The sequence below is a fragment of the Apiospora phragmitis genome (genome assembly GCF_038363925.1).
Source record: "Apiospora phragmitis strain CBS 135458 chromosome Unknown utg000003l:1.0-2676785.0:1.0-2680665.0, whole genome shotgun sequence".
Lineage (NCBI taxonomy): Eukaryota > Fungi > Ascomycota > Sordariomycetes > Amphisphaeriales > Apiosporaceae > Apiospora > Apiospora phragmitis.
The window spans coordinates 937,170-959,626 of record NW_027117401.1 but is presented as its reverse complement, the minus strand read 5'-3'; the positions used below and the strand labels follow the sequence as shown (position 1 = coordinate 959,626).

At 50.6% G+C, this 22,457-nt stretch overlaps 9 protein-coding genes across 9 annotated transcripts; 4 read left to right on the top strand and 5 right to left on the bottom strand.

The window, feature by feature from the left end:
- Nucleotides 1-1,408: 1,408 nt before the first annotated feature.
- Nucleotides 1,409-2,533, bottom strand: PG994_002702 (uncharacterized protein; the record flags this gene model as incomplete). Its single annotated transcript, XM_066854111.1, has 2 exons — nt 1,409-1,959; nt 2,011-2,533. 2 exons carry the CDS (start codon nt 2,531-2,533, stop codon nt 1,409-1,411), a joined length of 1,074 nt encoding a protein of 357 aa, XP_066719966.1.
- Nucleotides 2,534-3,150: 617 nt separating this feature from the next.
- On the bottom strand, nt 3,151-5,387 carry PG994_002701 (uncharacterized protein; the record flags this gene model as incomplete). The annotated part of the gene is made up of 7 exons (XM_066854110.1): nt 3,151-3,300; nt 3,612-3,861; nt 3,936-4,045; nt 4,113-4,212; nt 4,279-4,546; nt 4,636-4,696; nt 4,755-5,387. The coding sequence occupies 7 exons, from the start codon at nt 5,385-5,387 to the stop codon at nt 3,151-3,153; spliced, it is 1,572 nt and encodes a 523-aa protein (XP_066719965.1).
- A 974-nt stretch (nt 5,388-6,361) lies between these two features.
- On the top strand, nt 6,362-7,779 carry PG994_002700 (uncharacterized protein; the record flags this gene model as incomplete). Its single annotated transcript, XM_066854109.1, has 2 exons — nt 6,362-7,211; nt 7,280-7,779. The coding sequence occupies 2 exons, from the start codon at nt 6,362-6,364 to the stop codon at nt 7,777-7,779; spliced, it is 1,350 nt and encodes a 449-aa protein (XP_066719964.1).
- Nucleotides 7,780-8,685: 906 nt separating this feature from the next.
- Nucleotides 8,686-10,950, top strand: PG994_002699 (uncharacterized protein; the record flags this gene model as incomplete). The annotated part of the gene is made up of 7 exons (XM_066854108.1): nt 8,686-8,778; nt 8,891-9,478; nt 9,550-9,884; nt 9,949-10,048; nt 10,109-10,218; nt 10,297-10,534; nt 10,618-10,950. The coding sequence occupies 7 exons, from the start codon at nt 8,686-8,688 to the stop codon at nt 10,948-10,950; spliced, it is 1,797 nt and encodes a 598-aa protein (XP_066719963.1).
- Nucleotides 10,951-11,662: 712 nt separating this feature from the next.
- On the top strand, nt 11,663-12,800 carry PG994_002698 (uncharacterized protein; the record flags this gene model as incomplete). The annotated part of the gene is made up of 2 exons (XM_066854107.1): nt 11,663-12,167; nt 12,235-12,800. 2 exons carry the CDS (start codon nt 11,663-11,665, stop codon nt 12,798-12,800), a joined length of 1,071 nt encoding a protein of 356 aa, XP_066719962.1.
- An 803-nt stretch (nt 12,801-13,603) lies between these two features.
- On the bottom strand, nt 13,604-15,301 carry PG994_002697 (uncharacterized protein; the record flags this gene model as incomplete). Its single annotated transcript, XM_066854106.1, has 4 exons — nt 13,604-14,461; nt 14,521-14,577; nt 14,642-14,768; nt 15,030-15,301. 4 exons carry the CDS (start codon nt 15,299-15,301, stop codon nt 13,604-13,606), a joined length of 1,314 nt encoding a protein of 437 aa, XP_066719961.1.
- A 775-nt stretch (nt 15,302-16,076) lies between these two features.
- On the bottom strand, nt 16,077-17,092 carry PG994_002696 (uncharacterized protein; the record flags this gene model as incomplete). The annotated part of the gene is made up of 2 exons (XM_066854105.1): nt 16,077-16,937; nt 16,991-17,092. 2 exons carry the CDS (start codon nt 17,090-17,092, stop codon nt 16,077-16,079), a joined length of 963 nt encoding a protein of 320 aa, XP_066719960.1.
- Nucleotides 17,093-17,493: 401 nt separating this feature from the next.
- PG994_002695 (uncharacterized protein) lies at nt 17,494-18,562 on the bottom strand (the record flags this gene model as incomplete). Its single annotated transcript, XM_066854104.1, has 2 exons — nt 17,494-18,417; nt 18,458-18,562. 2 exons carry the CDS (start codon nt 18,560-18,562, stop codon nt 17,494-17,496), a joined length of 1,029 nt encoding a protein of 342 aa, XP_066719959.1.
- A 1,947-nt stretch (nt 18,563-20,509) lies between these two features.
- PG994_002694 (glycosyltransferase family 1 protein) lies at nt 20,510-22,004 on the top strand (the record flags this gene model as incomplete). Its single annotated transcript, XM_066854103.1, has 3 exons — nt 20,510-20,750; nt 20,883-21,428; nt 21,568-22,004. The coding sequence occupies 3 exons, from the start codon at nt 20,510-20,512 to the stop codon at nt 22,002-22,004; spliced, it is 1,224 nt and encodes a 407-aa protein (XP_066719958.1).
- Between the last annotated feature and the right edge of the window lie 453 nt (nt 22,005-22,457).

The following is a 22,457-nucleotide window of genomic DNA, read 5'->3' as shown; positions in this document are numbered from 1 at the left end:
TAAGTTATATATTTAAATTTAATAAACGTTAATACGAAACCTAGTCTAGCTTAGCCGATAACTTAATACGCTAATTAAGTTTTAAATAATAATAATAATACCTGCTAGTTTTTATTTAACTCTTATCGCGTCGGTATACCGGCTAGGCGCCGCATGACGTAAGATCGATCGGCATCTTATTTACGGACAGCTTCGCGAACAGCTAGTCCGAGCTTTACGTCACGTATTATAGCCTACACGCTTTTTTAAGTATTAAACGATAATATAAAGAAATAATAAAAAAAACGAATAAAATAATAATAATATATATAATTAAAAAGTAAAAATAGCGAGAGAAATCTATATTATTATTTAAAGGTCTAACGCGTTTATAAAGCGAAACGCGGTAGTTCGTAAAGGGGTAATCCGTGGAGAGGTGCTTTAACTTACAGCTTCGGCATCTATTAATTATACTTTAAGATATTATATATATAATTAGTTAAAAAGATAGAGAGCTAGAGTTTAAGGCGGACTTTAAGCCGGAGCATACTAAAGGTATATAAGACACGCTAAAGAAGTAAGTTGCAAGATTCCAAGGTGGGATCTTTAGTTAATATAGTAGACCTGAGCACCCTCTAGTTGAGAAGATCGTAGGAGAAGATGGTCTACCACCTCTGTTCGCTTAACCCATCCTGCACTGGCTCGTAAATTTTCTATCCGCCTAAGTGTTCAGAGACTTTAGGACGGTGGAACAGATCTTTGCCTTAACACCTCGGCCGGGTGAAAGCTATAGGATCCTGGAATGGGCGGATGACAAGCTCGACTAGCCAGTCTTTCCCGAATGGTCCGCCGAAGGGCCGAAAGACAAACTAAAGAGTCCTAATTCTTGGGGAACCCAGGCCTCTACATGGGCCGTACGCGCTGGCTTTCCCGAAGGCATGGGCCTACATGCTTCTCGACGCGAAGCACTGATTAAAGTGGATGGTACGTGCCTTCCCTCTATCGATTCTGTATCGTTAATTAACGCGGTAGCCCTAGATAACGGCTATTCTATGGGCCAAGTCATGAAGTTTGCCGCATATAGGAATCCAAGAACCCTGGTAGGACATTATTTAGCAGACATGACTAACGTTAATGGAACTGCAAGCTTCCTCGGCCTAAAACCCCGGCGTGACCTTACCGAAGATTTTCGATCGGCATCTATAAGGAGAGACCCCAATTTCCCGTCAGTATTGCCGGCCAAGTGGAGAGAGACTTTATAGAGCTAGCATGAGTACAGCGAAGTCATATCACAGATTAAGGCGCTCTCCTACGAGATAGATACGGTTGGCGTTGAGGAAGACCGTAAACATTTCATCGTCTAGAGAGACCAGCTCTATAAACAGAGGAGTTAGCTGGTAATGGATGCACTGGAAACCTACTAGTAAGATTATAGCCGCGTCTCACACTCCGGAGGTGAGTAAGAAGCAAAAGACTGGTCGATGGGGAAGTTTCTGCTCCGAGCGATTATGGCGAAGTTCCTGTCCAACAGTTTTCCTGCAATGATGCCCCCGATGGTCATTCCCACAAGTCCTGGGAGGAACGTCAGGCCCACCTCGAAGTCACTGTACCCGTAGAGGTCCTGATAGATTACAGGGATTGCGACTTGAAATGTGTAATAGACGCAATAGGAGGTGGCAATTACCCATAAGACAGCTGCGGCGTCGGGGTAGAAGATCAAGCGTAAAGACTGCAGCAACATGATGGGCCGCCATTTGGGCCTTCTGGGGTATTCACCTCGTCCAAATCCAGGAGATGATGTTGAACTCATGCCATATTTCTGGATCAGAGCATCTGTGCACCATAGCTTGGATATCTTGGGCGGTGTCAACGAGCCATCGTCGACGATATTTCTTGCCGTCTCTGGCAGCGTAAATCCGATGAGGGCCAAGCATACGACGGCGACGATGAAAAGGGCGAGGAAGATCCAGGCGTAGGCGCCTGTGCTCTAGGCCACGGCACCACCGATCACGGGGCCGATAGCCGAAATACCGTTGCAGAACGACTGCATAGGACCAAGCATACCTCCGCGCTCAGACACGACGGCGACATCCGCCACAATGCCGTACGCAATCGCCGGGGTCGCGGAGCCTCCAATGCTCTGCAGCGCCCGGAGAGCGAGGAGCACGCTGTAGCTGTTGCGGCTCAAAGCGAGCCCGAGGCTTGCGCAGGCGTATAGCGCCACTAAGCCGAGAAGTACCGGGCGTCGGCCAAAGGTGTCGGCAAGCGAAGCGAACAGAGGCGGGGTAACCCCTTGGCAGACGGCGTAGAGGGTGACAGTGAGATTGATGGCTTGGATCGATACCTTCAACTCCTGGCTCAGCAGCGGAATCAGAGGGAAATAGATGGTCGCGGTCAAGGTCGAGAGGATGATGATGAATCCGAGAAGGTAGCTGAGGTATTTTCTCATGGAACTCGTGAACACCGAGTAGTCGCGGACCTCGCCCGTGCTTGGGACAAACTGCTCTGGCATTGCCCTAGTGGGTTGCTGCTCATGTTTTTCGCCGGTAGTCATTTTGCTTTCTTCGCGCATGTGAAAATGCTATCGGCAACAATGTTAGATTGTAAGAGTGGCTAGGAAATGCGACATGAGGAATCTACAATCGGCCATGAGGTATCAGTATCGTCTTTAAGGGCAAGGACCGCCCCAGAGGCCGACTTCGCTGGTTTGCCAAGTGCCAACGCTCACTGCAACGTCAACCCACCCCTTAATATCTTGACTAGGAAGCTCACCAGTTGTAAAGATACTCAATCTCAATCTCATAATATACCATATCGTGTATATCGTGTATATCGTGTATATCGTGTATATCGTGTATATCGTGTAAAAGAAACTATTGATTTTAGTCCTACCATTCAATAACTCTATCGAATCAACAAGGCCAGCCCATCGATACAGACACACTCAATGATATATAATTACCTACACATCAAACCTACATGAACCGAGGCGCATCAGTCAACTAAAGATTATACCCGAAGATTGTAAGTTAATGTAATTTAATCACGCCACGTGAAGGATGATTGAATGGTGTATCATTTAATATTATGAATTTAGATATGGTGGTACAGACATAGGAAACATGAACACAAGTAAACACCACAGGTTGAACAGGAAGAGCCATGAAAGACCTATGCATACTCAACATCAACATCCTGGGACTTCATGAGCTTCCCATCATAGAATGCGGAGAACTCTACAGTCGCTCCCGAGGGGACCATCTTGATGTTAAAATCTGCCTGCTTCCCGATCGTTCCAGTCGTAGACGGCTTGTGGTCATCCTTGTAATTGTCCAATAATGCGTATGGGGTGTCAAGATGGCACTTCAGCTCACACAGTTCGGTGACGAGGGGGAACCTTTCCTCTGAGGGGGCTTATCAGCGTCGCAGTGACAGAAGATGAGCGATTGGATTCCCGTGTAGTCGCTTGGTGACCTCCAAGCCCCAGTGCAAGTGTATTCGATCGGCTTGGTGTTGTCAACATGGTCACCCTAAATGTGACGCGAAGTTTGGGATATCAGCCAGTTTTGCTTCGTATGAAAGAGCAGACGGTGTAGGAAGGAGGTAATTAGAGATGCAAGTGTTTAACATACCTTTTTGACGAGCCAGTACATTTGGTTGCCAGCCATGTATTTGCCCCGAACTTCATCCCATTCCTTATCCTGCACGTCATGAAGCCCTTCGATAAATACTCGTCGAACCACTATCCCAATACTCTCCCTGGCCACACTGGAAACGATGGCGATGGGTCTTTGGATTCCAAACGGTTGCCCATCCATCATCCTGGCATTAGGCCCATCGTTGAACCCTTTGAAGATGGCGCCACAGCTAATAGCAGTTCGCCTAGAGCACGAGCATTGATGTTAGCAGGTCAGGATTAAGGAGTCGGCATTTTGGGACCCCATAGCTCTACCTACTGTTTCATGCCGGTAGATTGAATAATGTCTACTCCTTTCGGTTTGTATCTCCATTTGAGGTGCTGGTAGAGGTAGTCATTGGAACCCAGTCCACCCACAAGTATAATCCCCTGAAACCAGTCAGCTTGACCCCGTGTTCAAAGATACCAGCATGGCAATAGAGGACGGTTTACATACCTTGACCGAAAGACTCGTCTTTCTGGCTTGCTGGATTTGGTTATCAATGAGCTCCTCAATGCTGGAGAAAACACCCGTGAATGCCTTATTGATGTCCGAGCTGCCATCACGTTAAGACATTGCTCCTTGCATACACCCAGGAGTCCAGTCACACATTCCCACTCACCTGGCAAAATGAATCCTCCCATCTTTGATGAAAGGCCGTCTGCTCTTGTCATCCAAACTGGAACCCATCATGGCCTCAGCCGGAATGGACACAATGTGCTCTCGGTTCGTATTATCAGGTTTGAATCTAGGCTTGATTCCCACTTCCCATTCTTTCTTCATGATTTCTTTCTGGCCAGTCAAGCTGAGATTGTTCCATTTCCGTCCTAGTCTCTCCTTGACAATATCTCGGAAGGCCTCGTCGACGAAGATGCCACCGCAAAGGCCGCCTAAGATACTTGAGTTATTAGTATTCCTGTATCTACTCCATTATTTCTCGCCAAATGAGATTAAAGTTAGGAAAGCCACTTGCCTGTACCAATCCCCACCTCATGGAGCTGAATAGGATCAGTGTTGACAATCATGTACATGACCAGGTCCTGGTAAGCAGCTTGTCAGCAACCCATTACACCATCCAACTTAGCATTCAGTACTTACAACAGTTCCGCCTCCGGCATCACAAATTATGTAAACCTCGTCTTTGCCGAAACGCCGTCCCTCTTCCAAGAACGCGGCCAAAGCTGCTGCCTCAGGTTCTGGAGCAAAGCTGAGAGTCGTGGGCCCAGCATCCCGGGTGTCTAGGATCCCCGCCTTGGCCGCAGCAAGTTTCATGTCCTGCCGAGCATAGCCCTTCCATATGGCCGGTACGGTGAGGACGACATGTATCTGCAAGGTGTCCACCAGGTGCTCGCCTCTGTCACGCTGGATTATGTCCATGATGTGGTTCCAGAATAGCTTGAGATAGTCAGCGATTACATCCACTGGAGCTTTCCCAGTTCCCTTCAGTATGCGCTTCGCATCTAGGAACACATGGGAATGCTTGATATAGTCTGGGACATCATCTGGTCGCAAAAGTAGCAGCTTGAACCACTGTAAAGCTGATGCCTCGCCCTCAATATCGTATCCCCAGTGAGTCTCGCCAGTATCGTCGTCATAATACAGGGCTGTTGGTGCTTTCCCCTCTTCCCTTCCATAACCAGGCCATGAGGTGATTGTGTTGATATATTGAGCGTCGAGATCATCGATCGTGGCCCACGATGCGCCAGAGTATCTAGACCAGGAGCCGTTCATTATTACATGTCTGATACGTGCAATGGGTTGCCAACGAGTCTGGGGGAAGGGGGGGGATTATTCTTACGTAGTACCAAAATCAATGCCGATCACCAAAAGGTCCTCGACATTCGAGGTCTTGTTGGACTTGATCTTTCCATCAGCCTCGCCATCTTAAAGACATCTTCGGATCCCCCCATTTTCCCTGATAATCTATATTATGTTGGGGATTTGATAAACGTGAGTTATCCCAATGAGGAGCAGGTACAGTCGTTGCAATATTGATATATAGGGCATGTGTTGAACTGATGCTGAAAACAAAACGATATTATATCTAATATATTGACTGTGCGGTGCAGTGGGCATCTGATATAGGCGTGTAGGTATTGGAAGACCACTGGAAAGAGGATGTGTCGCCAGGAGGTGGGCAGGAGTGAACCCCCTTCATTTGTTCCGCCCCTGGGTTGCTTTCAGAAAGTTCATTTTTTGCACTATTGCATATTTATGCAATGTTGCTCACGTCGCACCCACGGGGCGTGTACTAAAAATGTGCATGAATGTGGCTGACATGTGTGAGCGCTAATGTAGGTGAACAGCGAAGAGATGCGGAAATCAGACCTGGCCGGATACTACGTTATGAAGACATGTAAGCCGTCACATATGACCTTGATACGAAAGAAAAAGTAACACTGAATTTCGACAGGTTGGGCACTTTTGGAAGAGTAATCGAGCGGACCAAAGCTGAAGGTACAACTTACCAAGTTCCCAACCTGATCACTTACTACTTCCAATGTTATCATTTATCTTCCCATCTTGTATATTTTCCGTTTCATACTCTGGGGAAATATTTTGCTAAGTCAATACTCCCCTGAAGTCTTTCTCCCGTTACCTATATTCGAAGATGGCAATGTTCGCATGTGATCCCGATGATGAGATGGGACCAGACCCAGAAATCTGTGATGAAGGTGATGATCGATAATTTCGAAGCCCCTACGATGTTCGCAGACCAGCTAACAACCTCTCAAGCAGCGTCTCCGCCATTACCCCATCCTGATCAGAACGCTGTTCCTCCTGATGCTCCATCTGTCATTCCTACTTTCAACAGCCCAATTGGACATCACGACCAAGTTGAACCTCAAAACGGAGTCCAATCTCAGCACCACCTCCATCCCCAGAACCAGCTCTGCAATCGACAAGGACATTCTGAGAACCGAACTGCTACTCACAACCCAACTGATTGTCAAACCCAACCTCCCATTCCACCGAACGTACCCAGCCAATCCCAAGTTGGCCCCCACCGACATTCGGGCGCTGAAGAGTCCCTCGATGACTTCCCAAGGCCCGTGGACAAAAGACCTGAGGATTATGAAACCATGTACCAGCAGGCCAAGAAAGACCTTCAGGCGGCAAATCAAAAGCTCAGCGATCAAAATCAAAAGCTCACCAAACTGAATGGCAAGTATAAAGGCGTTTCCAGGGAGCTAAACCGGGTCATCGTCAAAAGCGAAAGTCACAAGGTCCACCAGGTTACAGACGAGGGCATCGATACCGAAGTTGGCCAACTCCGTTATGCCATCAAGAATTTCGCCGTCCATTGTTCCGGCGATAATTCTCTTTACAGAGAAATTCGCCAACTGAAGCAACAACACGAAGAGTATAATGTCAACTATCTAGGCATCACCGGCTGGGAATTGTTCTCTGCCTTGATGCAGTCTCCATCCAAGCTTCGACCCTTGGTTATGGAAGCTCTGATATGGACCATACTCTGTGACAAGGTGTTCAATGCGTTCGGGTGGGTTGATGAGGATATTTCCAAGGGACTCCAAGGAATCAACAAACTTTTGGGTCAGTCATTCATTTCCGCGAATACAAATATCGAACATTTATCAGACTTCTTACAAAAGACATTTCAGGCACCCGAGCATGCGAAGCAAGTAGTCAAGATCCCGAAGCGAAGTACCAATACAATCGGTGGAGAGCCAAGACGTCGATTGCGACTCTGGAAGCACCAGCCGAGGCACAGGAACACGAGCAGAGATCCATTGAGAAACAAATGTGCGATGAAACTGCAACGAAAATCTTCAATTTCCTGGCGCCATTTGGTGAAAGCGATCACGCTGAACTCTGGACCCAGATCTTACAGATTGTTCAAACCGCCCTGAGTTTGGATAAACTTCTCCAGAAGCAAGTTGCAAAGTTTGACTGGATTGATAATATTAGGGGTTGCTTAGGTCCCGAAAATTTCGAGTGTGTGGAAGGTACTGAGCCAATTGCAACCGAGTCGGCTGTAAATTGGTTGGTGGTTAGTCCTGGGTTAGTGAAGGCGGGTAAGTCCACTGGTGAAGACTTCGACCGTATGAGCCTCTTCTTCAAAGTCAAAGTGGCAGATATCTCTGGCTTCCGGCTCCCATAAGAGAAGGAGCTTTAGCCTAAGCATGCGACATGAGTTTTCGAGAAAGGCGATTACTGTACGGGCACACTATAGTGTTGGCTAGTAACAGTAATGGGATATTGCACACCAAGTTTTCACATTCTAAGCTGGTCACTTAACAGTGAACTTATCGAACAACTTGATAACATACAAGTTGAGCCGTATGTAAAATACAGTTCCTGTTCTTGTGAGCCCTCGATTCGCGAGTGGTGTACAGAGCTTGTAGGGCGAAGACCAATTTTCGGATCAAGTGCCATATCACGAACGACAGTTCGATAGGAAAACCGTTGTATTCGAAGCTGCGGGCATTGCCAAGTATTAGGAGACGAGGCTCTGAAACACTTTTCAGCAGGCCATGACCCCAGCCCCAATAGTGTAGCATAGTGTAGCGTTTGTGGTCAGCAATTCAGCCACCAGCGGGATAATCGTATCTTTTGTTGGCGTTCGGCGGGCAATTTGGAAATCGGTAGAGTGGCGTACTGCGGCTGAGTTTACGATCCTTTGAAAAGCCACCAATAAATGTCTTGGCGTATCATGGTTGTCACGTTCGTCACCTGCATCATGCATGTATCGAAAATATCATCGCTATTGGCCAGCCTCACCGAAATCAGACTGGCTTTGGAACTTCGCTTACACGGTAGCCCAGTAGCCAGTGTATGAAGGTATAGAGCACACTGTGAGCGACAGTGCCACCGTTTTTCATCAGTAATGTATTGTCGAGGGATCATTGTGACTTCCTCCTCAGCGGCCACTTCCATTTAAATCTGGTATCGTGACTCTGCTGGGTGTTCAGGCCGTTGACATAGCCCTCCATTCCATACACTTCCGTCTCCACGAAGTGTGACTAAACTGTACCCACCAACGAACCCATCATAGCTCCAAGTAACGATGAGCGAAGTTGCGCCATATGATTTGTCTGATCGATTCGATTTCGACTACAAGCACGAGACGGACCAGCCCGGCGGATCTGATGATACTCTAGTCATTGGGATCGATTTCGGAACCACGTGAGTAATGCCATTGAGGATGTGAAATAGGAGATATAATGGATGACCAGTACTGATGGGTATACAGAAACTCTGGGGCAGCATAGGCGACGATAGACGATATCGAACAAGGCCTCGTCCACCAAATTACCGGCTGGCCAGAGACCAACCGAGAAGAGGCCAAAGCTCCCACTGAGCTGTTATACGAAGACAGCGAACCGCTCTGGGGTTTCGAGGTGCCATTCGACGCCGACCCTGTCCGCTGGTTCAAGCTCCTACTGCTGAAGGATGAAGATCTCGAAGCTGAAATCCGGTCGTCGGAGCAACTGTTACGTGCACGCAAGATGCTTAAGGAGAACAACAAGTCCGAGATTGACCTCATTGCCGACTACCTCCGGAAGTTGTGGCAGCATACCCTGTCGAAGATTCGACAGGTCCGCGACGAGAACATTGTTGAAGCCCTCCGTTTCCATGTCGTCATCACGGTCCCCGCAATATGGAAGGGTTATGCGCGCCAAGGGATGGAAACGGCAGCAAAGAAAGCCGGGATGCTGGACAGTCGCTTGGCGGGCGAGACCACCTTGAGCTTTGTACCCGAGCCAGAAGCTGCGGCTCTTGCCACTTTGAACGATCCGGGAAGGAGGTTCCAACCGAATGATGTGTTTGTCGCCTGCGACGCCGGTGGTGGCACGGTGGTGAGTCTTGTTCCCTTCGATATCCTCGGCTTCTGACTCTTGTCGGACACAATCATTCTGACTTGAAACAGGACTTGATTACCTACAAGATCGGGTCCGCCAAGCCCCTTCAGCTTGCCGAAGCGGTGGAAGGGTCCGGTGGGCTCTGCGGCGGCACCTTTGTCGATGAAAGTTTCGAACGTCTCTGCAAGTCGCGATTGGGGCGAAAATGGGACCGTTTGAGCAAGGCTAGCATCAACGAGGTAATGAAGGGCGAGTGGGAACGAGGCATCAAGCCTCAATTCAAGCCACAAGGAGGGTCAAAGAAATATACGGTCTCAATCCCCGCCGAGGCCTTCGCAGGGTCCAGCTCCACCGACACATCCAAAGAGCCTATCATCCGCGATGGCCGTATACACTTCAGGGAGTATGTCAATACCTATTCTTTCTTGTATCACAAGCTTCCACCGGAATATTAACAAGTGAAATAGAGAGGATATCCAGAAGGCTTTTACGGGTGTATTCGCCGACATCGACAAACTAGTAAAAGGCCAAATTCAGAAATCGAGACGAGCAGGCTTGAAGGTTTCAGTGAGTTCACCGATATGTCCCCCGGGGTTACAAGTTTCAAACTCCTAACGTGGACGGAAGGGAATCATTCTGGTTGGGGGACTAGGCTGCAGTCCCTATCTGTATGAGCACCTCAGAGGCCAATACGACAAGGATGGTATAGCCCTGTTGCAATCAGGTGGGATCAAGCCGTACGTATATACAAGAATCGGCTTGGCAACTTGATATATTACTGTTGGCTGACTCTTTTGGTGGTTGGAATGAAACAGACGCACAGCTATCTGTCGAGGAGCGGTATGGAAGGGATTCTTGGATGCCGTTGAGACGCCGGAAACGGTAGCAAGAAACTTGCCCGTCAGCATCGCGTCCACCATCGCAAGAGCGAGTTATGGAGCGAGCGTCCATTTTCCCTTTGACCAGGATAAACACCTGGCGGAAGATAAGGTGTGGGACAAGGAAGAGTTGACATGGAAAGCAAAAGGCCAAATGATGTGGTTCATCAAAAAGGTATGTCGAGAGATTACGTCCAATCAGGTGTCCAGCGAACATCCATAATCTGCAGAGAATCACTAACACGATTCATTTTCCAGGGAGATAATGTTTCCAAAACAAACCAGGTCCGCCACAGCTATTACGAAATTCACAAGAACGACTTTGGTGGGGTCAAATCGTTCGACATACATACCTGTGATGACGACGAACCGCCGACTCGCAAGACGTCATCAGTAAGGAAGCATTGCACCATTGGGAGTACTCTTGACGTTCCTTTCCAGTCCTTGCCGGACTGGACTAACGCTAAGGGGGAACGCTTCAAGAAATATGAATACGACGTAGAGATGGTCCCGTCAGGAGCAATACTCGAGTTCCACGTTTACATTGACGGGAGGAAGCAAGCGTCCAAGAACACCACATTCAAGTTCTGAAGTTTAACGATATGGCAAGGATCTGAATACTTTTGCACAGCAGTGTGCTCACTGCATGTCCGATTTGGTTGGGTCTTTCTTTTCTCTTCTGTGTCGGATAAATCTTGGTCTATCTAATCATTTGATTTCGCGAAACGTCTGAGAACAAACGTAAACTATTCCCACCCAAAACGTGATACGCTTGATAGTCCATTTGTTATCTCACTTGCTGCAGTGTGCGGTATGTATTTGCACGGTGGTGTTGATATGCCGTCACAGTTTGAACGTAACGGTGCGGTTCTGATTCTCAGCACAGGTGGCAGTGCATGGGCTTACAGCTCAGCGCTGGTAGGGCACCTCATAGCAGTAGCTCATAGGTACCATTGCTCTTACTTACACCCTTCAGTTAGTGAACTTTGGTGCCCCGTGTACTTAATCCGTTCAAGGAAACAGCTAAGCGCTTAAGTACCCAATGGTCAACCATAAAAGGGGATGAAAACATGCCGACAACCTAATGAGCCTGGTGGCCCAACCACACATCCACGCACCCCGAACAATGCTCTGTTTTAGAGGCAACATTGGTGAGAGTATGACATCAAACAAGAAACGTTTCGCGTAACTCATCTTCCATCACAATCAATCAGTACCGTTGCGCGGGTTTCATTGCACACACCCACTTCACCTCTCAAGGCGATTGTTGTAAATAGTAAACCGTGATTAACAACAACACTCGATGGATGCTGAGCGCCTCAATTGGGAACTGAACCGGGCCCAGCAAGATGCCCAGCTGGAGCGCCAGCACCGGACCCGTCTCGAGGCCGAGCTCCGGGAGAAGGACCAGGAGGCCAAACGCATCCGCACGCAATGGCGGCAGACCGCAGTCGAACTGAACCGGCTCAAGGTCCAGGAGCGCGGCCCTGGCGGCGCCGAGCAGATGACGGACCGGGACGTCGTGGACCGGGTGGAGCTGCTGCGGTACGAGGTCCGCAGCTTCGCCTTCCAGCACTTTGACAGCCCCCAGCTATCCGAGGCGCGCATCGAGGCGGCCTTGGGACCTCTGCAGCGTCGGGTCCGTCTCCCTCCACACAAGCTGCGAACCTACCTAGTGTCATCCTCTCGGCGGCATTTGATAATACGGGCCTTCATATGGCTCGTCCTCGTTGACTACGTCTTTGAGGGGTTCGAATGGGCCGGAGGCCAGGCAGCGAGAGCGATGCGGATCATGGCCGATACAGTGTGTAAGTGAGCTAATCCAGTCAGTCATGAAGATCAAGTGAGTTGGCAGTTAACATAATTGACCACCAGATCCGCACGACGGTAGCAGTGAGGAAATGCGGAAGTACCGACGCTGGTTGGTTGGGACGTCTAGTCTCTTGCCTGACGCCAGAGATACCAAGCAAACGACAGGAGACAGCCGTGGTCGCATGGCTTGGTTTGATGGCATCGTCGACATGATCTATCGTCCTATAGAGCCCCTCTCTAGGTCGCCGGCCAACCAGCTCTGGTCCCAATTATCGACTATGGTGCACCAGTTCCTGGATCTCGATCGCCTCCTTGCGATGCAGGTAGCTGGTTACGATTGGTTTATGGGATCTATGGAAAAGGTAGACATGTTTTCGGAGAACAGCATGACCTTGGACGAAGGCGAGCAACTGGAGGCAGAAGCGCCCACGGTCGCCCTCGTCCTCGCTCCGGGGCTGGAGAAATACGGAAAGTCTACAGGGAAGTACTACGACCATTCCATGCAGTTGCTCAAAACCGAAGTCTCATGCCGACTTGTCCGGCGCCCGCGTAATGAAACTACAGAAAACACCCGTTCACCCAGCAAGATTCGAGATTTGTATGATACATTTAGGCCTGCAAGATGGTAGCACTTGGGAATTTGTAGATAAAGTTTGCAATTATACGGGGGTGTTCCTAGGTGTCAAGGGGCGATGAGTTTGCACATCTCGCATCTAAAGCCCAATAATTAACAAAGACAAACGTGATATATACGCCCTGAAGAACATTTCTAACAAGATTAGTAAACCAATTCAGTAGTTTCATGGAGGCCTTACATAGTGCATGTAGACTTTTAGTACCAATTATGTCGACTGTGCATTGGTTGCGGTGCCCCTTTACTAGTGCGGCAAAACCCAAGTGGGAAGCGTAAACGGGGGCGACGGAGACCCTGAAATTATATGGCAAGGCTGAACAAGTCGACATCCTGCACTTTTGTTCATGTGCTAGACTATCCTAGTAAGGGAAATGCACTTTCGTACATATGGTGGCTGGCGAACACACTCCACGTTCAGCTTGGCTTTCGGATAGCTACGGGTAGCTGAAGCCCATGTCCCATTCACATTGATACGCCAGGTGTGCCTAAGCATGCACTGTGCTGGGTGTTCAATCAGAGCCTCAGGTCACATTATACCCTGTATGCCGGCCTAATAGCTTCGGCAGATATACATACCGGCCACAAAATGTTCAGCCGCGGCTGTCTCCCCTCAGCCGCACGAACCACTGGCATGTAGAATGCGCCATTCGAATCTTCATCAGGCAGCCTATCAAGTCTTTCGAATCAGCGGGTTCGCGCCGTCAGGATCAGAGTGCTACACTTGGTACTTTTCCTCTAAGAGGAAGGCAGGAACCAAAGTTGGCATCAGGCGCCTTTTCATTCGTATCACTAACCTTGCTATAGTAGTACGGCATCAGCGTGAGGGGTAATCGTGGCGCCAGTAATGGCTGGGTCAATGCTGGCATCGTATGCATCGATCCCATCGATTGGCGCATATTTCTGGCAAAGATAGCACATGTTGTTGTAGGCCCTAGAACAATGTTCCTGGTTAGTAGATATTCCAAACACCTTGCGCCAGGAAGAAAAAGGGGTGTCTAGGAGCACCAACGTGTTTCTGAGCGAGCTCTTCGGGTGACCAGCTGAATAGTTGACAGCCCCCTGGAGCGAATACAGCCGATTGCGATCATCACACTCCTCAGTCGGCTCTGCACGTGGGTAGTTTCGGAAGTAGGCGTCCATGTATGCCTTGTCGCAGAAGACGGTTGAGAACTCGCAGCGCCAATGGCCTAGCTCCATCTCATTGTGCGCGTAGTAAGATCCTACGTCGAAGAGGATGCTGCGGTCCGTTTTCCGGACAATCCCCATGTTGCCTTCCCAGAGGTCTCCGTGGATAATGCAAGGCTTCAGCTCCCTTCCATTCTCCTGGAGTGGCCCCAGTAGCCTCGGAATCACGGCTTCGGCTACTTGCTTGGTCGCACGCTCCATTTCCGGCCACGGGCCATTGGTTTCCACGTCTCGTTGACAGATGCCCAGCAACAGCTTGCGAAAGAACACCGCCCAGCTCTCTTCCCAGTCGACCGTCCGGGCTACTTGGCCGTCACATGTCGGTACCGCGAAGCCGAACTTGCCCGTGGGCGACTCGCTCAGCTTGTGCAATTGCGCAAGCCGCCTGGTGAACTCGGCCGGGTTGGGCCTCGCGGTGACATCCATATCGACAAACTCAGATAAGCAGAAGTAGGTCGGCGGTTCTTGGACCTTGTATTTCCCGAAACCATAAGTTTGGGTAGAAAGTCCGCCATGACGCCGTGGACTACCTTCGAAGATTCGTACTCGCCGCGCAGCATAGTCATCCCATGGTCTTCGAACGCAACCTGTTCATCGAGGCTGTGAGTAACTATCTCAGACGTTCTCAACAGATATACTGAGCAATTATACCTTCAGGAAGTAGCTCTGCTCTTCTCCATCTGCGTCATCTGCTTTGACCCGTCCTGTGATCGTGTAGGCACTGACCGCGAAGTGTTCCACAGATCGAAAGGTAGATCCCTCAGGTAAAGCTGTTGATCTATCTATGTCAGAATGCGACACAGTCCTAAGGGGTTGTGGTGTCAAGATTAACAAACCTTCAACGACTGCTTCATCCACTGGGAAAACACCATCAAGTAACACCAGCCGCCTCGCCATGTACGTCAGGGTAGTCCACTTGGAGAACTTCGTCTACTCGGACACTCGCGGGGAACGGCTCGGCTACGACCCTATCTTGTACCATACGGGCTATGCCAGGGATCGTCCCGAGTTCTACGCCAATCAGACCGCCTCGACGTACGCGCGTATGGCAGGTCGTCTCGGCTTGGACACAGCGTCCTTCCCCTTCGACCCCGAAGACCTGGTGCAGTCCACGTCGCGGAGGGAGCGCGTGCCGGCCGTCGCCGTGCTGGCCCTGGCCCTACTGCCCAACGTCGAGGTCCTGCGTGTCACGCTGGGGTACGAGACGCACGGGTTCGCCTTGTTGCAGGAGCTCCGGGCCAGCGGCGCCGTGGCGCCCTTCGGTCGTGTCAAGGACCTGACGCTGGGGCACCAAGGGTTCGGGGGGTTCATCGACGGGTACCACGAGGGTTACATGTTGGGAGGGAACGGCTCCATCTTCACCCGGTTCGCGCCCCTACTGGCCTTGACCCCGAACGTCACCACGCTGCGCGTGGATTTGTGCGGGGGCTTTGACTCGCGGGAGCCCAACTCGGACTCCGACTCCGACATCAGCCAGACTAGGCAGGGCTGCATGCCGCCCGGCCTCAAGGCGCTCGAGTTCACGCGCAGCCGCCTAGATGACCGGGACATGGGCATCCTACTGGCCTCCTGCAAGCCGGGCCTCGAGCGCTTCCGCTACCAACCGGGGCGACCCTCCGAGGCCTCTGTAAAGTTGACACCCCGGCAGCTCGCCCGCCACCTGCTGCGCTTCCGAGCCACGCCCAAGGAGGTGGAGCTGGACTACTCGGAGCCCGCCCGTGGGAGATTTGACGCCGACGATGACCGCGAAGAGTACGAGACGCGGCTGACCAAAGAGGCCTACTTTGCGGAGTTCCTTGCTATAGAGTCGTTTGTACATCTCACGAAGGAGGACTATGTCGAGAGAGAAGGCGAAGAACCTAGGGGGTTTTGAATTCCAAACTACCATTAATTTCTACGTATATATACATCGTGGACGAAGCCGTTTATATTACTTTCGTGTATGGAAGACCATGTGTTCACGTCCAAGTTTTCCAAGTTAGACAGATCGACATTGAAAGAAAATGGGATTTGTTAGTCATAGATAATTTTGTAACTACGCGAGACCAAAGAGTTTCTATGCGTTCCCCGAATAAATAGCACTCCTCTAGTCCGCATCGAAAAGCTCTTCGCAACCCTTGTCCATCTGCTTCGTTAGGAAAACACCCACTTTCTCAGGGGTAAACGGCCAGTCTGTTGCATAGAAAAGCCTCTTCTCCCCGTCTTCTCCCAGGACTTGGAGTAACCCATGGATCTGGTTGGGAAATGGGAAGCCCGCCAGGTCGAAATAGAACCGCTCCCGCAGCATCCTCGACAGCTCCTCCGCCGCCACGCCGCTATGCATGGCTGCGAAGCCGGCGATGCGGTCCACGAGGGAGGGCAGCGCACAGCCGCTGTGCGACATGATGTAGGTGATTTTGGGGTAGCGGGCGACCGTGCCGGACAGAAGGAGGTTGGCGACGACGCGCGTCTCGTCGAACATGAACTCCATCATCGGGCCAGGGTACTGAGGAAGGGGCCTCACCGACTGAATATCGCCGCTGCTGCTGCCCTTGCCGCTGCCCTCGCTTTTGGGGGGTAAAATGTTGCATGTTGTAGGATGAAGGAGAACAACGGCCCCTCGTTCATTCAGTTTCGTAAAGACGGGATCTAGCGCCCTGTCCCCGAGATACATGCCGTTCGCATTGGACAAGAGGGCGAATCCGACAGCCCCCAATGCATCCAGTGCGTAGTAGATCTCTGCCACGGAGCCTTCGACACAAGGCATGGGCAAGGAGGCAAAGAACGCGAGACGCGAAGAGTGCGCTTTACAAATTCCGGCGAGCTCCTCGTTGAAATGACGGGTCATACGCACCGCCTCCTCGTCGCCGCCGGGGGTGAGGTGGGTGCCTGGAGAGCTGATGCTCAGGATCGACTTTTGAATGTCGAGCTTGTCCATGAGCGCGATGTGCTCCTCTGGAGACCAGGCCTATATTTTGATTAGCGGCTATGTTTCTATTTCGAGGGACAACGTCAACCTACTGGGAATTCTGGCATCCCGTCAGGATGCTCGTGGCCATGTTCAATGGCGTACTGTCGGTAGCTTGGCGTCACGGCGTGACAGTGAATGTCGATTCGCTTCATTATAATGGATTGAGCGATACGTATCACGGGGGTATGAGTAGAGTGAGACAAGGAGTGATTCGATTTAGCTGGGCCAGCCCAGTATGGACCGGCCGGAAGGTGATATAAGTAGAATTACATTAGAAGTTGTGGGGTGATTGGAGCGGGGTTGAAGGAAGGTGTCGGTACAGTAAGCTGAGCAGCCCCCTACAGCTTCACCTGGCAACGAATGCTAATCAAAACAATGTACTAGACCCTATCGACAATAGTTTTATTCTTTCAACTAAGAACTAAATATAGTCTTTCTAGATCGATAATACGGAGCCAACCCTTGAAAGCCGATGCCTGGATGGCGTGCCTGCCGTGCTCCGTATCGCGGTCTCGCTTCCGGGCCAGGACACCAATTTCAAAATCTTCATCTCTCATTCTGTGTAAGGCCCGTGGCCACGAAGTCTATCCACGACCCTAGTGAAAAAGGGTGACGGGCGGCTTGGTATTTCTTCTTTCTTTGGTGCCTTATCCGCGCTAATCACCAGATTGGCCGTTGGAACACTCAGGGATATATTGAACCGGTCCGCCAGGGTCTTGATATTTTGGCGGAACTCCTTCTCCATGTCCGGCTCGGGTGAAAACAGAGTCGGTACCATGGCGTGGTAATCGACCGACAGTTTGCGAATGAGCGCCTCGGGCCCCCTCGAGGAGATTTCGCCGACAAGGGTTGGTATCATATCGGTATAGTTCTTTTTGTCATCACAATAGATGTGAATAGAGTAGAGCAGCGTTCCAAAGTCAGACAAGTCAACCGACTGAGCAGTTCGGGTTATAACCCGGGAGAACTCGTTACGTTGCTTGATGTCCATTTCAGACCAGTGGTGACAGAAGTTATTGGCAAGCTCGACGACCGCGTCTACGAACTCTATCACAACGTAGTATACCCTCATAGGTGGCATTGGTCCGGTTTCAGCACTCCCATGGTCGTACCGAAGCATATTACTGAATGTGTTCCTGAGGAGGTCGCGAAACGCAGGCAACTGTCTGCTGCGATTGATTACGTCTAAAAGGGTTGCAGGGTATGTGTATGTCGAGCAGGGAATATATGGCCGGATCGGTGATTTTGAACTGCATTCTCGAGCATACAAGATGCCTGCAATGATGTTCATAATTTGGTAAGGTCCTGCGGAAAGGTGGTACGGAGACAGTCTGTGTGTCTGCATGCTGTCTCGCAGATGGACCAGGACGGATTTCCATCTGGGATTGGGCGGCTGGCCCATGGCCATTGCATACTCGGGCCGTTCAGGGCGTGCGATATGGCAACCGGTGATTCGAGATACGTTCATCCGATCACGCTGTCTTGGAAGGCACACGTTGTTTTAGTACTCCGAGTACTGGATCGTTCATGATCTCTTCGTCTTGGATCATCTCGTTGGTCGAAGAATTCTGGGCTTCGCCAGCGGTATATGGTGGTGGTGGGTCAGCGTTTTCCATCGCCATGGTTACTATCTGCTCAAAAGTAACCATTCTGTAGATACTGTCGTTTTTGCTGTTAAGTAGAGCATCTAGAGTGGGTAATAAATAGCTGTCGCATTTCGATACGGGACGCTGAAGGCATAAATGCTTTCTTTCCTCCTGGATTTGTTTAGATTTGTTGTGAGTACCCTGAGTGAAGATGAGTTTCTTCAGTCAAGACGCTCTTTAAGTTTCGTGTACCGTCGTCCTGGTCTTAACCAAACTCAATGCAACATATAGTCTTACTTACGACACTCAAGTCAAGACTACAAATTGCTCAACTCGGGAGTCATTCCAGACAAGCGCGGTTCCATGAGTCTCGGCATCTTGAACTCGGCGGCCAGTAAGGAGTCAAGTCTTGATTTCAACGGCATGATACCGTTGAACTCTTGTGTTTGCGTCCCAAATTTGCTGTACAGGATGAACTCTTACACATAATGACAAGATGCCAGAGCCGCTTGGTCTTGACGATATTAGAAGCCAAGCCCGGGCGTGCGTTCCCAGCCCAATGGGCGTTTCGGGGGCAGCGACAGTCAGTTGTCAAATAGACGAAGTTTATCAGAGCCCAGATCTTTGTGGCGCTAGGCGATGCCGATAGAAAAGGGCGCATAGGGTATAGTATGACCAGAACTCCAAGAGACACATCCTGGCCTACATCCAAGATAAGGGAGTTAGTCCAGCCCTCTATTCGCTTATAGACCAGTCTCTGGTGGAAAGATAAGCCTGCGTTTGCCCTGTCGCACACTCAATGTTGACCAACAAGTGCTTTCGTAGCAATCGGCAATCTTGCTGATACCCTCCACATCGTTGAATGCGACATCAGCGATGCGATAACTATGTGTCCCTCCTGCAAGAGATCCACCACGTTGTCGTCGTCGATGAGTGTATTCCTAAAAATACCCTAAAGTGCATGAGCCACAATGATTGGAGGACAGTGAGAGAAATCACGGTTCAGGCAACAACTTAGCTACAGCGGATGCTTGTCCCACTAAACACCGGACTCATTTCTGAGCTGGTTTTTGACGCTTTCGGCGAAACAACAAATTTATATAGAATCAGAATCTGGCTTATTTGATGAAGTCCTCGAGACGCTTACATATGGAAAGTCTGCGACCAACAGATAAAAGCCGGTATGTGAACCGTAAACCCACAGATAGCCACGCCGAATTTATCAGGGGGTTCTCGAAGATGACGATGTTCTGAAGATCGTTCCGGGGGTGGGCCACTAAAACCGTAACAAGGCACAAGCCAAGTTTTACCCCACCATGCCCCAAAGAGTCCCTGAAGAGTCCCTGAAGACCTCTACAACCGGTCAATTATTTAGGCCGAGGCAGCAGTGGCATAAGTGACCTGTACAGCACTCCCGAATATCAACATGCTTGGATTTCAAAATGTCCCGACCCAAGTACGGTATTTGTCAATGACATATACAGATCTCATGTTGGGGGAATTGCATCCTCATTCATGATCATGACCAAAGAGTTGGATTCGTCAAAAGAACTTGACTGGATTCCCGGGGCTTTATAGGTATTTGAGAACTGGGGGTTACCAAAATATGACCATCGACGCATAAATATGGAACAATCAACATGCTTACTACCCCTTCGTGTTTTTCAAACGGTCCCTGGTGCTCAATGCGCCTCGTTCGCGACAGTCGCATCTCAAGATCCCCGTTTCCCTGCTAGATTGGCTTAAATGGCTGGAGAGGCGAGAGATGCATGCCAATCAAATATAGGTCGCCTTTTTAGCGGCTCCGTTTTCTAGCTATCCCCGGTTTCTTTCCATATATTTGGCCTGCTTTCTCGCTCTGGCGGCCGAACGGCTCTCGTCGCTCGTTTCGCATCTCGCCCGTCACACCACGTGTGCCCTTTCACGCCAATTCACAATCATCACATATCACTTATACCCGCCATAACCGATCTCGCATCAATCATGGCCAGCGTCACGTCCGCCGCGGCGAAGCCCATCGTGCTGATATGTAGCACGCCGGTCTCGGGACACATCATACCCATGATAGCCATTGCAAAACAGCTCGTCGAAAACGGCTACGACGTCTGTTTCGTGTCCGGCTCGGGGTACCGGCTACAGCTTGAAGCATTTGGCGCTTCATTCGTCTCAGTAAGAGGGTACGGCGATTTCTATGATCTCACATCATGGGATTTGGACCAAGAATGTGAGTTTAAACAGGACTGCCTCCCACGTGGTTCTCGAGAAGTCTACGTCATTACGAAGTACAGCCTAGACTCCTGCTTTCAATGGAATCATTGCTGAAGGACTTGACTGACCTGCAATCACCCATGCGCAGGGCCCGAAGGAACGAGGCGCTTGGAAGGACCGGAATGTTTCATCCATGATCTTGTGCATCTTTTCTGCAAGTCGCTTCCCTCCCAGCATGAAGCTATACAGGAGGCCTTGGAGATGCTTAAAAACAAGAACCCGGACAGACCCGTTATCCTTATGACGGAAACCCTGAACTTTGGGGGTTTACCAACCTTACTTGGAGCCCCGGGAATCCGTCCGCAAGGCACCATCATGATTGGGATAAACCCCATTCTACTGACCAGTGTGGACCATCCGCCGTTCGGTTCGGGCATGCCACCCGACCCCTCCCCGGAGGGCAGACAGCGAAACAAGGCAGCCAACGAGATCCAGAGGATGGCCTTTGCCCCGGCACAAGCCGCATACGCAGAGGCTCTCATGAGCGTGGGCGCACGGAGGCCGGACGACTTTCTGCTGGACGCGCTTTACAGTCTCCCCGACCGCTTCGTGCAGATGTGCACATCCAGCGTGGAGTATTCGCGGAGCGACGCGCCCAGCACCCTTCGCTTCGCGGGGGTTACCCTGTCACACGGTCACTGAAAGAGCCTGTGAGGCCTTCGTGGTGGAACAGGGTAGTCCTGCGCAAGACAACGAAAATAGTGTTCGTCTGCCAGGGAACCGCGTCCATGGACTTTGACCAATTGGTCATCCCCGCCATGACGGCTTTCAAGGACCGCGCCTATATTACCATCATCGTCGCCCTGGGAGGAGAGACGCTACCCTCGCCGACTACGACGTCGAAGTCCCCGAGAACTGCATCGTGGAGGAGTACATCCCGTACGACGACATCCTGCCCTTCTGCGACGTCTTCGTCACGACGGCGGGCTACGGGAGCTTCCAGCGCGCCCTGATCCACGGGACCCCGCTGGTGATGGCGGGCATGACGGAGGAGAAGCCAGAGACGGCGGCTCGGGGCGAGTGGGCGGGGGTGGGGCTCAACCTGCGGACGAGCTACCCCTCAGTACAGCAGATAGGGGAGGCGGTTAATGACGTTCTGCAGGACCAGAAATACAAGGCGAAGGCCTTGAAGATCCAAGCTGAAATGGCCACCCAGAGTCCAATGGGCGTGGTAATGGACATGATACAGGAGCTGGTGGTAGGAGCATAGATGCCAACCAATTAATCAATCCAACACTTCCAGCCTTGGGAGACATACTAAATGACATGTAAACGCTCATTTCTTAAGCCCACCATATTCGCACTATACCCAGTCTTTTCCGCACCCAGTTCAATAGGGGCTGTGATTCGCATAAAGACTTATTAAATCACAGCAACCCACTGCCATCAATTACGCTACCAACCTACCTAACCAGGACGAGAATGATCATTGAGAACCAAACCAAAATCCAATGAGCCACCACCCAGACTGGGCGTCCACCCAAACCCGCTGAACTGGTGTGGCCAACCCAGCCACATTTCACTCCTAGATTCAGGGGCTCATGATATCCTCCCCGCATACACAACCCCCCACGTAAAAAACTCTTCGTCATCCCCACTACCCAGATATAATCATCAATACCCGATCAGACCTTCAACAAACAATCACCTCCTCGGTGATCGT